Consider the following 17,228-nt stretch of genomic DNA (forward strand, 5'->3'; position numbering starts at 1 on the left):
GCGGTGCTCCGGCGGAGGAGAGGACCAGGCAGGCAGGGAGCGAGCGAGGCGAGGAACCCCGGCCAGCCCCCCTCCCCCGCCCCCGGAGAGAGCGAGAGTCGGACCCGCTGGACTCCCCACCACCCCCTAACCCCCGGAGGAGGACCCGAGAGAGAGAGAGGGAACCGCGTTGCCACGGGAGAGGCCTCGGTGCAGGTAACCGAGCGCTCGGCGTCGCGCGCCCCGGGGGCGCAGGTGCTCGCGAGGGGGCAATGCGACGGCGGAGCGGCTCGGTAAATCTCAGGAGAACCGCGATGCTATTGCTTGATGCTTCATTTTTTGGTACTTGCTACAAAAACAAAACCCTAAAGCATCCATCATACATACACTGCGCATAATGTAGCGGAATATATGAGCACTAAGCTATCATTTCTACGCATCATATGATGTTTTTCGAGCATACGAAAAAAACCACACACTCATAACACACACTCTCATGATATATTTTTGCAAGCACATATTTTACAAGAGAGAATATCTCACCACACACCGCCGAACAAAAACGTCACAAAAAGTACTGTTTTTAACCTAGCCTTCATTTATCGCTGAAATTCTTACCTAGTTGCTGTTTTTGTGCACAATCTTGTGACATCATGAGCCAAGGAACTAAGTTGAAGTGAGTTGAGGAGGGTGATTCAGACAGCTGTAGTGCCTTGCCGCCATTTTATGACGTCATGGTGCCAAGGAGCTATGTTGAAGTGAGTTGAGGTGTTTCATTCAGACAAAAGTGATGCTTGAGTTGCTTGAGTTGGCTTCATGGTGACAATGAATTGTCAGAGTAAGCAGTTGTTAAAAAGTAGTGCTTTGGTGCCTTCTTGTGGCTTCATGTTGCCAAGCAGCTATGTTGAAGTGAGTTGAGGAGACAAAAGTAGTGCAATCGTAAACCTTTTTAGTAGTGATGGGAAAATGAAGCTTCATGAAGCACTGATGATAATTTTTGAGAGCACCATCTGGAGGAGTAAAACAATAATATTGCAAGTGCTTCATGAAGTTTCATTTTCCCATCACTACTTTTTAGTGGGGGTCTTGCGAATAAAAAGTCATTTTGTCACCCACTTTTTGTAATGTCTTTATTGACCTACCTGGTTAAATGATTTTTTTTTATTAACTTTTTTTTTCTTCCCCTTTTTCGTTTTGTCTTTCACTAAAGGATTTCTGTGATATTTTGCAGCCACCTTCCTCTGTGGTCCACAAGCAATGAATTAGTTATTCCACTAAGTAAGTGTATTGTTGTGCAGAGCACTGAGAGAGGAGAGGAGAGGTAGAAGAGAGGGGGGGAGGACAGAGAAGACCCATTTAGACCATGCGTAGAATTACGAGTACGAGGAAGGAATTCGGCATTTGGCTGCTGAGGATACTTTTTAAAAAAAAATTATCTTAATTTCATCAGTGAAAATAAAGCTAAAATGTGTTTAATAATACGAATAGAACAAACAAAAGGATGCGAGGGCTACACTCAAAATACAAAACATTATGAAAAATAATATTTAAAAAAGTTATGATAATATAGTTCACATTGGTGGATTTATTTTTTCTTGGTCTCATTTCATTGAGCGATGCCCCGTTTTTGACGCCGCCTCCGTTTTATGCACCCGGGGTCCCTAATTGCCATTTGATCCCATTCATTAGGAAAATATCAAATTGAAATGCCCCCAAAGTTTAATGGCTTCCACTTTGGTCTATAATTCATTGCCTGGCCGACTTTAGTGACTATCGACCGGTTAGTTTTTGTGCCGCAAGAAAAAGTGTTTGTTTTTTTTGTATTAATGAGCAGTTTGATCAACTCTGGCATGTTGTTTCTTCTGTTATTTAAGAATTCCTCTACCAATAGCCTCTTACACAGAGATCAGACTTGAGGAGAATAAAGTTGTAATTTATGAGAAGTACATAGTCATTTCTTTTGGGAGTTTAGGGATCAAAATTTGTAATTCTCCTCATATTATGACTTTTTCGTTGTAACAAGAAAATGTAACGAGAACCATTTCAAATGTTCATGAAAAAAGCTGTAGTACGAGAAATACGTCGTAATGCTAGCTTAGGGCTATCACACAGTACAAAACGACGGGCTAAAGGAATATTGATGTTTCAGTAATTATTTGGTATTAGTGGTACTAGATGCAGACACATTTTATAATAATTAGGGCTGTAATGAAAACTGATTCGAATCTGAAAATCGGTTTTGTTTTAATCGATATATCGAGATAGATATTAACCGACTTTTATTGGAGAGATCTGCACCCCTAATAACAATAATACTTACAGGCATATATTCTTTATCCTTTGTGAATAACGAATAATATAATTGCAGCTTTTGTGTTTCATCATCAAATCTGTGTAGAATGTTTGTATGCATCATACTGCCCCCTGGTGGCCAAGATGCACACTCCAAATGGCCACCACTATGCCCATTGAATTATCATGATGCACAAACTGTTTGAAAAAATCTTTTAAATGATCTTATCACGACAGTAAGTGGTGAGCTCTGTCAAATGTTGATATTAAAATATGCGAGGCAATTTTTTATTTGCTATAGTGCTGCAGTACAGGGTCACGTACGCGACACGGGTCAATAATGTGAGGAGGATTTGAAGGCCCCCTCTGATAATCAACCAGATCGGTTTTCGGGATGAATTTGGCTTTGGCTTGTGCGGGAGATCACCGAGCAGCCAGGCAGTTTCAGGGCCAAGCCTGCAGTTGGGGAGATGATGATGCTGCAGAGGGCGGGAGAGCTCAGCACGGTGGGAGGATGGGAAGCCTGGGATAGCCCACCTCCTCCTCCTCCTCCTCCCTCAGTTGCGGGGTAGATGAGGTATGATTTGCTAGAACCCGCCTTCATTCTCTCTCTCTCTCTCTCTCTCTCTCTCTGTCTGTGGTGCATTACTTCTCCCTCTTCACTTGTGTGGCTTTAATCAGTCTGTCAGCGGAAGCAGACTCAATCAGTCACCCCGGCACCACCACTGTGCACCCCCCCCCCCCACACACACACAATTAAACAGCAGAGCACACTCGTCCCTGATCTCTGACCAGCCGGAATGTGACGCTGCCTGCTGTGCGCAGTTTTGATTTCACATTTGTTATAATCACCCTTCCCAGCGGGGAAAATTGCCGTTACGCAGTTTTTTGTTGTTGTTGTTTGTTTGTCACGAAAGCACCAGTCGCGGCTTTAAGCCTCCGACACTAGTTGTACTGTAACGTGACCCGTTGGAATATGCTTTGTCGTTCTGTATCGATGGATATGAATTATTTGTGTTGTGTAATTTGTAATTTATGTATGATTTTGTGGATGCAAATAATGAAATCATTAATTCCAACAAAGCAAAAAAAAAACTGACCGGAGCATTGATCTTTGCGGGACTCCACATGTCGACAGTTCTTGTCTTATTAAGCATCTTGGTATTCACGAGGGCCACATTACGGAAAATGTACCGATTAGTTGTACTTGGCTGATAGCTTCAAATTCAGTTCACTATTCACGAGACTTTTAAGAGCTTTACGATCTAGCAAGCTCGAGTCACACTTTGTCAGAGTTGCGTGCGCATCTCTTGATTAACGGCTGCCGTCTGACTGGCTGCGTTGCACTACACTATTATGTCCACCGCACGGAAACATCTGTTCTCTGAGCACTTTGATTCCTTCTCCTGACTTCCAGGTTCTATTGATTATTGATGGAAAGGCTTAAACGTCCACTTTGATCTCTCTGCATTGCAGCAGGCTGATGTTTTTTTCTCTTCTCTAAATCACGAACAGAGAGGTTATTTAAAGTGGAGATTTTTAAGGGGAAAATAACTAAAAGGATGCAACAAATAGTCAATTTGTAAGTTCAGCCTTTTAAAAGGCAATGGATTTTCCGATTCGCTCTTCGCAGGTGATGTTGTTGACCATAACGACAGCATGCTTCTCCTCCGTGGTGGGCACGAGCCAAAGCAGGCACTCAGCCATCTGTCAGATTTAGCCTACGACTACAAATCTCACTAATCTCGCAGGGAAAATACTTTATTGGCCAGTATAGGAAACCGGGACACACACTTGCTGATTTATCATTTTTCAAAGTCAGCAAAAGTCAGATTTTCAAATATTTCTAAAAGATTATTCTTACTGATTATCTTGTGGCGTGGAGTGCGTTAAGAGTGTCTTTTTTTCCTCACCGAAAAAGCAGTGTAAACCACACAATCGGACCAAATTTGAACATTTAAACTCCCTCGAGATTAAAGTCGGCAAAAAATCTGATGTTCAGATGTCTCTAAAAGATTATCCTGACGGGTTATCTTGTGGTGTGGGGGCAAGTTAAAAGTGACTTTTTTTTTCTCACCAAAAGCAGGACACGCCAGACAATCGGGCCAAATTTGAACGTTTATACTCCCTTGCGATTGAAGTCGACAAAAATCGGATTATCAGATGTATCTAAAAGATTATTCTGACTGATTATCCTGCGGTTTGAGTGCTGTTAAGAATGTTTTTTACTCCATAGGTTCAGAAATCGACAATTGTAAATGCTAAACAAGTTCAATATTTACGATTGCAAATTGTTAGTCGTGTGGTCCTACTGGTCAGTCTTGGTATTCATATATATAAATATCGTTATAGGTATGAAGTACCCATTTTTGGGGGGGGTCTCATTTATAAATCGGATAAAATGTTATCCACTTATCCTAAACAATGTCTTGATTGAGTTGATGGATTATTAAATGCACTAATAGAACATATAAATAAACATCATGGCGGTATCCAATGAATTGTCCGGTTGGAAATCCAATCTTGTTAGTATCAAATTGATCCGCCGACGCAAGCTCGATCATCCAGGTATGACATCAATATTGAAATTCATGAGATTGACCCATCGCGTTTGCCGGAGACGAATTAGGTGAAATGATAGAGAGGTTCGTCCGTTATCGATCGGGGACGGCTCCATTGTAGCGCAGGCCGGCCCACATTCCGCCTCGTGTGTGTGTGTGTGTGGGGGGGGGGGGGGGGGGGGCTGATCAATGCGGACACGTCTGCCTCTCTGCATAGCTGTGATAATTAGGCCCTGGTGGACGTCCGCAGACAGATTAATCATCGGAAAGCCAGAAGATTCAGGTACTTTTAGTTCCCGCTGTGACGGCTCACTGTGGAGGTGTCAGTCAGGGAAAATGGCAAAGAATAATGCACAATGGGGGGGGGGGGGGGGGTTCTGTGGACGGTTCTGGGCATGTGGGATATTGGGCTGTTTGGAGAAACTGTCTCATGGTAGTCTTGGAAGAACCGGACAAAGTGGAAAGGGAAGTCTAGGATTTCTGAACCCGAATAAGAGAAAGAAGATGTATCCAATCATGTGACTCAAGTCACCCAACTGTGCCTGTTGATGATTCTTTCAGAGCTGCAGTATGTTCGCGTCGGTGAAGGCCTTCGAGGGGCAGCAGTACTCCACCCTGAAGAGGCAGTGCCTGCAGAGCGGCCTGCTCTTCGAGGACCCCCGCTTCCCCGCCACCGACGACTCGCTCTTCTACCAGGGCAACAGGATCGGGCGCGTGGTGTGGAAGAGGCCGCGGGTGAGTCGCTCGAAAAACTGCTGGTAGAAACAGAACCATGTTTAGAAAGTCCATCTTTCTTTATACTGCAGTTTTATTCTCCACATTCTCCACTTTGCTATAGCGCTCCTCTCGGATAAAATTTGTCTCCTTACCTTGGCTAACAGACCCAAGATGCTCTTAGCAAAATTAACTCGTTCACTGCCATTGACGGCTAAATACGTCAAAAATTCATTTGAACTATTTCTATTAGTTTCATATTTTTCCACTTTTGTTAACAAGAGTATGAAAACCTAGAAAAAAATGTATTGTACATTTAGAACAGATGTAAAATTTGTGACTAATGTTGAGTTAACAAGTGAAGTCATGTGATTAATTACAATTAAAAAAAAATAATCGCCTGATGCCCCTAATGAAAAAATAAAATAAAATATTATTAAAAATTAGGGGCATCAGACGATTAAATTTTTTATTTGTAATGAATCGATTAATCACAAATTGTATATCTGTTCTAAATGTACAATAAAACAATCGAGGTTTTCATACAATTGTTAACAAAAGTGGAAACTAATAGAAATAGTTCAAATGAATTTTTGACGTCTATGGCCGTCATTGGCAGTGAATGAGTTAAGCTTGTCAACGTTGGCTTGTCCTGGATGCATTTTAGTACTCCACTGTCTCCACTTTGCAGCCGGACTGCCCTCTGTCTTGCTGCCCTCAGTCTCCTCTTGAATAAAATGTATAAAAATGAGCACACATGCCAGTGTTGACTTATCTAAAACTACACGGCAAAAATAAGCACGCACGCTAACGTTAGCTTATCCTGCGTCTTAGCTGTGGACGCTGCAGTCTTATACTCCGCTCCCTGATTACCATTAAGTCAGTCACCGTCAAAACAAGCTCCTGCAGAAGTCCTATTTTTTCTCTACGTGTTGTGGATGGAGTAACCTCCTTCTGCAGCGGCGACAGGCAGCGTGCATTGCCATGGAAACTGGGTCACACAGATGATATGTTTTGGTCTGCGCGGATGTCAGTCATGCGGACTGAACGCTGTGAGACGAGTGCAAGGAGAAAGAAAAAGAAGCAGGAGGAGCCTAACCGAGCACATTGTAGCATTTTTACATGATAACATTACACGCAGTTGATTTAGCCTGGCTATTTACACGCCATGATTCCCTCTATTCATTGCTTAGATTAACTCTCGCACGAGTAGATAACGACTGCACTCTAGCAAGAAGGTTAGACTAATGCACCTTTTAATAACAAAACCCATAATGAGCATCATGACCAGAACAATAATGGATATTTACCACACGATTTCACTCCAGCATGCATTTGTTCCTCGGGAACCATTAAGCACGTTTCCTCGTCTTCTTCCTAATGGCCAGTGAAAGCTCGCCGCCGCTGCGGGAGGGCTCGGGGAGAGTGCACAATAATCAACTTTAACAGCAAACTACTGTAGCAAGTTGCAACCCAAAGAGAAGCAAATGTTACCAACACTTGGATTTGAAAATGCATTTATTTTGTTACATTTAAAATGTAGTACTTATCACAACAGGGGATTTGCAGTCTGAGAGTCTTGATGTCATCTGGCCTTTTGTGCAAAAACAAAAAAGATGTATTATTTTTCATAAAAGGTGAGTGAAGGCAAGAATAGTATTTTTTTTCATTAAATTGTTTTCATTTTTTTTAATGATTTTTTCAGGGTGGATATCTGTGAAAAAATTTACTAAATTAAAATTTGAGGAGTGGATTTTTTTTTAGAAAAACTTATAGTTTTCATTTAAAACATGTTTTTGAATTGTTGTTTTCATGAAAAATTATTTTTGGTGAATTTTTCGAAATATATTTGTTTCATTACTTTTTTTTAAGTTATATTTTTTGTTACGGGTTTTTGGGGGGCTGAAAAAATTGTTTTTTCCCCATTACGTTTTAAATGTGTGAGAAAGGTATTTTTGAAAGATTTTTTTTGACACTGCAGTGTGCTAAAGAGGTCTGTTATCTTTCTGCTCTGGATGGTACAAGACTATTATAGACCACAGTCTCCACTTTGCTGCGGTGTCCCATTGGCTTGCTGCCCTCAGTCTCCTCTTGGATAACGCCTGCTAACATTACCTATCCCGTTCGTCTACACTTTGTTACTGTGTCCCATTTGCTTGGGTTTTAACCACCAAAACCTTTTCCACACCCACACTTTACCCCACTCTTGGTCTCCTCTCGGCTAACTGTTCTTCTTTCCATGGCAAACTTTCTACAATGTTGTATGGTACCAAATTAATCAATACTGCCAGTCTTGGTAATTGAGGCGGATGTATGTGCCATAAAGTTGTTGTCCATTCCAAGCTTGTCCTCCTTTATCCGACTGGTGCCCTTTACAAATGTTTAATGAGCACACGACCGCGCACAGTTGTTTTGAAAGAAAAAAAACTGCCACGCCCGAGTGGGAATATTTAGCTATTTTTTGCGAGTTGAATATGTGGTTGGCACTTCCTCTCCACGGGGCTGATGGATGGCGCCAACTGCAAAGCCGCTCGACAGCTTCTCAGCCGGCGGGTAAATGATTAGACGGCGCTCGGCCGCAGTGTTCGCATTACTTCACTGTCTACGGAGGCCGCGTTTCGATCGATACTCTATTACTCTTCTACCTGAGACGTTATCCCCCCCCCCCCCCCCCACCACCGGATGACGGGTCGCCGGCCATGGGGAGCCCCCTCGTCTTGCCTTGCTTCACTTCGCTTCCGCCGCACCGCGACAATCAATGCTGCTGCAGACAGAAACCTTAGCTGTTCTACAAACATAGTCATTGTTAGGCTGAGGGGGTTCAGCAGGGTTGGCGGGGTGTGCCTCGGTTTTGCCGAGTCAGCGAATGACCGACCTTGGCCGCGTTGCTCTTTTTTTTTTTGTACATCCAAGCACATTTACATGCTCTTTGAAGGCCGGTGTCGATACAGGGATAGCTTCATGTCACACTCACCTTCAGTCCGCCACTCTGTCGTCATCTTCACCAGTGTGCCAACGGGAATAGCAATTACCTGTAGCAAATGGTGAACCTTGCATTTTTAAGTAGCTTTAATTTTAGAACAAGAGTGCTGCAGCTTTACAGTATGTAAGATCATCAGAAAGGAAAACTATAGAGTAAGCCGAAGACATGTTTCATTTTGTTAAACATAGTATTCACCCCATCTGTCTGTCTGTCTGTGTATCTGTTTGTCTGTCTGTCTGTGTATCTGTTTGTCTGTCTAGGTTAGCTAACAATCCCGGTGTCTAGCTAGCTAGCTAGTTGTCTGTCTGTCTGTCTGCCAGCCAGCTAACAATCTAGTTGTCTAGCTAAGGACCTATCTAGTGCTGTCACTATCGAGTATTTTTAGAATCTATTAGTCTATCAATTATTCAGTCGATTAATTGACTAATCAGATTCATCTTCATTTTGCATTAATGTGCATTACAAAAGCATTTTTTCCCCTTATTACTGTTTCTTAATCAGTCATTGGTGGTTATTTCGTACTTCGTATTCGTATAGTGATTATTATTATTATTATTTTAAAGGGGATTGATGTTCTACTATGTTACTGTTCCGGTCATTGGTTTCCAAAGTAAAAACAGATGTTTGCAAATGTCTTATTTTGATTAAACACTGAAGATAATCACTTTTCTTTCATGAAGGACTACGGGAATCATTGAATAATTACTGTTGATATGCTGAAACCAGAGGATTTGGACACTTAAAAAAAAAAAATGGCTCCAAACAATTACTTGTTTATTAAAGTAGTTGATTAAATTGATTATTTGTCGATTAATCGATACATTTTGACAGAACTGTCTGTCTGTCTATCTATCTATCATCCAATTTGTATTACTTTTGGTACCCCAAAAATGTTCCTCTTCGGACGTTCCACCACAAATAACCTCGGACCCCCTCCCACCAAAATCCAATATCATAAATACATTCTGTACACTCAACACACAAAAACAGCATGGAATGTTGCGGACAAAAAATGGAGGACTGTGTCTCTGCGAAATGGCGAGGTTCTGACCCCAACTGGCACATTTTGTGTGTGTGTGTGCGTGCGTGTCGGTGTGTGTGTGTGCTTGAGAGAGAAAAAACGCTGCAGCAGCTTACTGAGCACCACGTTGTTAGCTGTAATGAAAGACAGCGTGTCCGCACAGAGGCTGAAAATGGACCCGGACACGCTCAGTAAATGTGATTTCACAAATGCATTTAAGGTCTCCTACACGTCAGCATAAGACGCACAATGGTCTCGCTCGCCTCCATTAACAACCCCCCCGCTACTCCCCCTTGTTCGCCTCAATGTGCAGTCGGACCTCCAAATTGGAACGGCCCAGAAGTGGTACAGAAATTTGCCATATATTTGCGGTTCACTCCTCAAATATTTGCCACGGCATAAATATATACAAAAACAAAACTAACATGTTTGCATGTGTGTGTGTGTGTAGGAGCTGTGCGAGGACCCTCACCTGTTCGTAGACGGCATCAGTGCACATGACCTCCACCAGGGGCAGCTGGGGAATTGTTGGTTTGTGGCGGCCTGCTCCAGTCTGGCCTCCAGAGAGTCGCTATGGCAAAAAGTAAGCACTGCCTTCCTTTGAGTCCTACTCTACTACAGTGTCAATAACAATTACGTATTCTAACTGTACACATAGTATTTTATTGTTTTTAAAGTGGAAGTCCACCTTAAACATTTCTTGGCAATAATATGTTATACGTCACCTCACTAGTCTAAACATGACATTCATATTTATATTACATTTGTGGAATATGAGTTATGAAGCAAAATCCAATAATTTTTATCCATCTCACGGGGCGGCCATTTTGCCACTTGCGGTCGACTGAAGATGACATAAATGTTGCTCAGGTCTCAGGTAACAACCAATCACAGCTCAGCTTCAGAAAACAGGTGAGCTCTGATTGGTTGTTGCCTGAGACCTGAGCAACATTGATGTCATTTTCAGTCGACAGGAAGTGGCAAAATGGCCGCCCCCTAAGATGGATAAAAACGGCTGGATTTTGCTGCTTAACTCATATTCCACTAACACAATATTAACCAGAATACAATGTTTAGACTAATGGGGCTGCGTAGAACATATTGTTGTAAAAATAAAAAGGGGTTGACTTTCCCTTTAAGATTTGTTCACTGATTGTTTATCCGGTAAAAAAAACAAAAAAACATTATTTTTCTTTGTTATTCTGATTAATATTCCTGTTGTGGAATGTTAATAATCAAGCAGCAAAATACACCCGTTTTTATCCGTCATGGGGGGCGGCCATTTTGCCACAAAAAATGACATCGCATTACCTAAGGACTCAAATTGCGAACGTCACCTGACCAAACGCAGAAAACAGGTGAGCCATGACACTCGTCACTTGAGCCCAGAGGAACTGTGAGGTCATTTTCAGTCAACAGCAAGTGGCAAAATGGCCGTCTTGGGATGGATCAAAACGGCTGCATTAGAACATAGAACATATTTTAATGGTAAAAAAATATAAAAAATTGAATTGACTTCCCCAAGGGTAAAAAAATAGCTGATTTTTCTTATTGTTGTCATGTTAAAGAACTACTAAACAGCAAAGTATCGTAAAATAATCAATTGTTCTGCCTGTAATTCATATCTTTATCTTTAAATATGTTTTGGGGTTATATATTCTATAAAAGAATCGTCCGATTGATCCGTTTTCGGAATTCTGTTCTACCAAATGTCAGACTCGACATCTGCCTCAAACAATTCATAATGGTCAGACCCTTAGGACATGTGATGGTTACTATCCATCCGCACCCTGGGAAGAAATCCAAATGGGAGGTGCAGGGAATAATTTGTAGAGCAGATGAAACCATAAATTCTAACCGGATCATAAAAAGCCGAGTAATTCAAAGTATTGGATTCTCTTTTTAAATGGCGACCGGTCCGCCGGGCATCTTCTTGCTTAATAACAACATTTTCCAAAAACACGGCTCATTTGTTTGGCTCCTGCTCATAAATTATAAATACACACACACACACATTGTGATGTGAAAAAATGAGACCAAAATAAATCATTTCAAAACTTTTTCCACCAATAAAGTGACGTATAACCTTGATAATTGAAAAAACTTTTTGTGAGGGAATTGAGTGTGATTATATAAATGAAGTAAAGTTGTTCTCGGAGGATTCCCCCCCCCCAAAATTCCCCTTTTTATTGCCTATTTACATATACTTACTTATTTAGTTACATGTACTTTATTTACACATACTCAATTGGCACACATGGCTTTGTTCAAAATTAACCACTTAAATCCAAACCCAGCAAACACTTGTCATCATTTAAACATGCTCAAATAAAGTTCAGATGTTTTAGTAGGCTTTTCCTGACATTTTTTGGCTTACTTTGCTCTGGCTACTCAGATACATTTAGTTCGTCACTTAGTTCCTTAAGTTATAGTTACTTGAATACAGTTACTCGACGACATGTCTGGGTCTTGGCGGACTTCAAATTTAACCAATTACATTTAAACATGTTAACTGGGACTCAGCACACACCTATCAAGTTCAGAAGATCTAGGAGGCTTTTCCTGACGTAGATAAATACGTAACAGTCGCGTCACAGGGAAATCCAATGATAGTCCAATGCAGTACTTCGAAAACTATTTAAACACTAAGTACCAACAAAAAAAGTGTTCAGTGTTCACAGAGACACAGGTTTTACTCCTAAAAGTGTATTTAATGAGAAAGCCATTGTAACATTATGCACCGTTTGAACAATTAAATATGGGTGGGGGGGGGGGGGTGACTTAAATAGTCATTCAATTGTTAAATACAACTGAACTGTACTTGGGGGCAGCCTATACCACACTTTGAAAATCAGTGATCTTAACTAGTTAGTAACAAAACGCACACAATGGAAGGTTTCATTGCTTTACTTAATTACAGTTACTTAGTGAGTTAATTAACTCATTCACTCCCAGCCATTTTCACTGAAGCAACCCCCTTCACTCCCGGCTGCTTTACTGGATTTTGACTGATTTTGCAAGGCCCACATAATATTGTGTTCTATTGCTATAAAACATGGAACCTACCAAAAGAAAGATTAGAGTCTCTTCGTTCATCATCTGTTTCCGTTTTGCAGCAATTAGCAATAGAATATAGCTAAGTTTCATCATTATTCACAAACCTGTTGAAAACACTGGCAAAAAGAGCTTGTTGCAACATAGCCCTGGTTGATCTCTTATACTCTGCTGCCACCTGCTGGCCGTTTTTTTGTAATAACTACTATTGCTTTAAACTGCATCAAAGCCTTCTGTAGGCTCTAGCGTTAAAAACGTATAAATACGTTTTTGGGAGCAAATTAGTTAAAGATACTTGGTTACAAACTGGGGACGTGGCTGGGTTCAAAATGAATTATTCACATTCAAATTACAGTTAAACGGGAGTTAGCACACACCTGGCATTGTTCAAAGTGCCTCTGATTACACCAAAATAAAGTTCAGCGGTTCTAGTAGGTTTTTCCTGTCATTTTTGTTTTGTTTACTTCCTATAGTGACTTGGGTACAGTTCTGAGTTAGTTACTTAGTTAAAGGTACTTAGTTACAGTTACTTGGTTGCAAACTGAGTGTGGCAGTCTTTAAAATGAACCAATCACATTCAAACTCATGCTAAATGAGAATTAGCACGCACCTGCCTCTGATTAACCCCAAATAAGGTTAAGCTGTTCCAGTAGGCCTTTGTTACTAACTTTGCTTTAGTTATTTAGTTATGAATTTAAAGCTACTCAGTTACAGCTACTATGTTATTTACTTAACTAAAGCTCTGTGGTAAGCTACCGTTACTTAGTTAGAGTTAGTTACAGTTACTTGGTTACAAACTTTGCCAAAGTTCCAAGGAAGGTTTCAGCAGTCCCCCGTAAAGGTGATGGCGCAGTCCATCGTCTCGGGGCTGCATCCCTCCCCAAAGCTAAACAGGAAGTACATGACCTTCCGCACCTTGGCCAGCTCGGCGATGCGCTCGCCAAACTCGTGCGCATCGGCCTCGTAGCACTTTGTCCCCGCCTGGCGGGCATCCCCCGCCTGGCGGGCGTCCCCCGCCTGGCGGGCGTCCCCCGCCGCTCTCCAGAAGACCCCCGGGGGCTCCAGGAGCTGCCGGGTCATCAGGTGGGTGAGGTCGGGCGTCCACAGCTGTGACGTGGCGGTGATGGTGAGGGAGCCCGACTGAGCCAGGCTCACGGTCCAATGGGAGAAGCGCAGCGACTGCTCGGTGAAGTCCAGGCGGTACACGGCCTCGTTGGGCTGCAGCAGGCGCTCGCCGTCCTGATGTTTCTGGCCTCGCTGCTGCAAGGACTGGACCCGCAGGCGCATCACCTCGGTCAGCTGGGGGTCCGGGCGGAAGGGCAGCTCCAGGGTATTCGCCATGAATGCCAAATTAGATTAGCGGCTGAATAACAAGCTCCACTTCGGAGAGCTCCTTTGTGTGCACTAGATGATGACGAAGGGCGCGTCTTAACTCGCAGAGATGCCTGGCAACAAGATCTAATGACATTTGGGTTTTGTCCTCAGGGGGGTAGGACGCTGCTTGCATTTGTTTGCTTACTCATTGGAATATGTGACACGTACACCAGAATACAACTTGGATTGTCAATAAGCCATCAGGAAATGTTTAGTATTCTGCAAATTGTTGGCTCGGTTTGGGTCACAAAACCATCTTGACTGACTTCTGCCTTGGCGGTTCTGGGTTAATCGCGGTTTGGAGGCAAAGCTTAGTCAAGCAAGGGTAAAAATCCAGCAGGTTTTGGTGCAAACTCCGGATTTGTATTAATCTCCCTCGTAAGGCATTTTGCAATTTTCTTTTTATTATTTTTATCGAGAATATTTGTTATTCAATATTTACGTATGTGCTTGATCTTAAAAAGGAATGGATGTCCGTAGTGGAAGTTTTCATTGTAGAGTGTCTTTTGGTTAGTTGGTTGGCTGGTTGTTTGGTTGGTTATTTAATAAATTAGATTGTAGGGCTGGGCGATATCGCCCAAAAATAAAATCTCGATTTTTTTTCTGTCACTCATGACGATTACGATTTTAATCAATTTTAACCCAATAAATCCAACAAACATTTATTTTTAAGGTTTCAGTTATTCAAAAACAATTACTGTGCAAAATGTTCAGACAACAATAATGCATACTGATTCTGAGTCCGTTTTAACATTCATAGTTAACGCTTAAGCCACAATTAAGTAATTGGAAGTTATTGTAAACCACCCATCCAGCATACTGTCACTTGTGCAAAATTACAACTCACAATAACATCTGCATGCAACAGAAAAAAAAACGTTTTTAATCATCCAGAAGACAAAAATTTTCAATGATTCGATTAATCAAATTAATTTGATTTATTGCCCATCCCTATTAGATTGTTTATTCATCTGTCTGTTATTATGTCATTTTGACACCTCTAATTCGATACATAGTCAGTCAGTCAGCTGGTTTATTAATTGGTTGGTTATTTACCTTTTTTTTTTTAGGTTGTACATTTTTTGTTCGTAAACCCAATTGATTTTATTACTTACTATACTTAATCAGTGTTAAACAGGCCATTTCCTCATCTTAAATACTGCAAGGAATAATCACTGACCAGTAAGGCTCCAGACTTGGAATTTGGTCTGAGAGACTCTTCGATGTTTCTTTGTTTAGCAACAGAGCTCAGCAATAAACTACTGTTGGAGCGAGGCATTTATTTGTCTCTGCCTGCCATCTAATTGGGGAATGGCATCTATTAGAGGAAGTTTTGTCTTTTATTTCAGTTCAGATAGACAATTTGTTTCAAGAGAATCACAACTACTAAATGGAGGCTCCGTTATTACCTTTCAACCTGTTCCAGCTGGATTTATGAGTGATGGCTGCGAGGCAATAAAACTCTGACATGATTCACGATCTGTATTTATCCGTTTGGCTAAAGCGAACTCCCCGTTTCCTCTTCAGGTGATCCCCGACTGGAAGGAGCAGGAGTGGGACACGGAGAAACCCGACTCGTACGGCGGCATTTTCCACTTCCGCTTCTGGCGCTTCGGCGAGTGGGTGGACGTGGTTATAGACGACCGGCTGCCCACCGTGGACAACCAGCTGGTCTACTGCCACTCCAACGACAGCAACGAGTTCTGGAGCGCGCTGGTGGAGAAGGCCTACGCCAAGTTAGTCTACTCAACATACACTCAGAAGTGGACAAAATAAAGCACTCCCTCCAATAGACACCTCCCTTTTATCCTTCATTAGACACAAAAAAAATAATCGCTTATTGTTATCGTTTATTGACATGCTGGACATTAAAAAGTTAATTGCTTTGTTAACTGCTGTTTTGTTGCTAGTCAGAATAGCAATAGCAGATATTTCAGATGGATTGAAGTGCGGATATAAAAAATTGTTGGTTAGTTAATTTGTTTTTCTTTATTGATGTATTTTGGTTGTGTGTTAGCTATTTAGTCCATTTGATAGCTTATTAGTTAGTTAGTTGCTAGGATATTGTTAGAGTAGACAATATTAAGTATTGTACTCTTTGCGTGTTCAATTAACTGAATGGTGAATTTCTGTTGAAGAAGTTCCTTTGCAAAGGTATTAATTACCAGAAGCTTCTGATTCACATAAGACAAGTCACCCAAGCAGTGCTCTGTTCAAATGTGATGCTTTCTCTCCAGCCCACATCGTTATTTATTCACAAAGAGGGTTCATAAAAAGGTCAGCCCACAACACACCTGGTTACAACTAAATGAATACAAGAGAATCCGTTCCCATGGGTATAAATCAGATTAGAAAAAATACAATAATAATAAGCCTGACTCCCTTCCGACATAGCAGAATTCCCGGGACCTCCCTTTAGATTACGAATGAATAGACAGACCCGTTGCTCTTTCTCATGAAAGTAACACAGATAAGAATATAGGTCTATTCATACAGCCATACTGAGTTAACTAAATCTAAAACGGCTAAAATATAATTTAAAACTAAAAAACAATGTTAATAACTCATCATTCCCTCATTTGAGCTCTTGAGAGCTCAACACATTAAAACATTTTTTTTTTTCAATGGTTGTGTGGTAAAAATAATTATCCTTAAAACATCCCTTTAGCAGAAGAGGAGGTAGTTTAGCAATCATATGACATTAAAAAACAATTTGATACATTTAAAAGATTTTTAGTGGAATAAGCATAGCATATGTGAGGCTTAACATAAAATGTTGTTCATTAAAAAGTGTCGCAATATATCGGCAGACGAATATGTGTTCTTTGAAGCCATCTTGTGATGAAGTTCTTTGAAGGTCTTTTTTTTTTTTTTTTTTTTAATGAAAAGAATGTCGCAATAGTTCGTCTCTTCTTTAAGAATTTGGGGTAGACTACCCAAATTCTTCGATTTGTCACGGGATTATTCTGCCCGAAAAATGTGACTCTTCTTGGAATGATTGCCCAAGAAAAGGCACTTGACTTGATCCGTTGACTGATGTCCTCAAACGGTGTCGAATGATGTCGAAACGGCCGCTCCAGAACGATCACTGGGTCAGCTGACGTGGCTCCAGGTCGGAGGTGATAAGATTGATGATCATCAGTTGATGAGATAGCCGAGCCTGGCACGTCTCCGGAAGCCTTGTAGACCAGATGTGGAATTTTCTCTGTGCAGAGAACTGCACAAGATTTCCTCACCAACCCCCTGGGGC

The 17,228-nt window shown here is 41.4% G+C and overlaps 2 protein-coding genes across 2 annotated transcripts in view; one reads left to right on the forward strand and one right to left on the reverse strand.

Moving 5' to 3' along the window:
• capn5b (calpain 5b) overlaps positions 1 to 17,228 on the forward strand; it is a 36,893-nt gene continuing 19,665 nt past the window's right edge. The window contains exons 1-4 of the mRNA XM_086099072.1: positions 1 to 195; positions 5,394 to 5,567; positions 10,002 to 10,133; positions 15,506 to 15,714. Of these exons, the coding sequence (XP_085955198.1) occupies positions 5,403 to 5,567; positions 10,002 to 10,133; positions 15,506 to 15,714 (506 nt within the window). The 5' untranslated portion in view covers positions 1 to 195; positions 5,394 to 5,402. The remainder of the gene's footprint in view (positions 196 to 5,393; positions 5,568 to 10,001; positions 10,134 to 15,505; positions 15,715 to 17,228) is intronic.
• ompb (olfactory marker protein b) lies at positions 13,427 to 13,945 on the reverse strand. Its single transcript, XM_086099157.1, has one exon. It carries the CDS (start codon positions 13,943 to 13,945, stop codon positions 13,427 to 13,429), a length of 519 nt encoding a protein of 172 aa, XP_085955283.1.

Source organism: Leptonotus elevatus, chromosome 16, assembly GCF_054856555.1.
Source record: "Leptonotus elevatus isolate MCC_2025b chromosome 16, RoL_Lele_1.0, whole genome shotgun sequence".
NCBI lineage: Eukaryota > Metazoa > Chordata > Actinopteri > Syngnathiformes > Syngnathidae > Leptonotus > Leptonotus elevatus.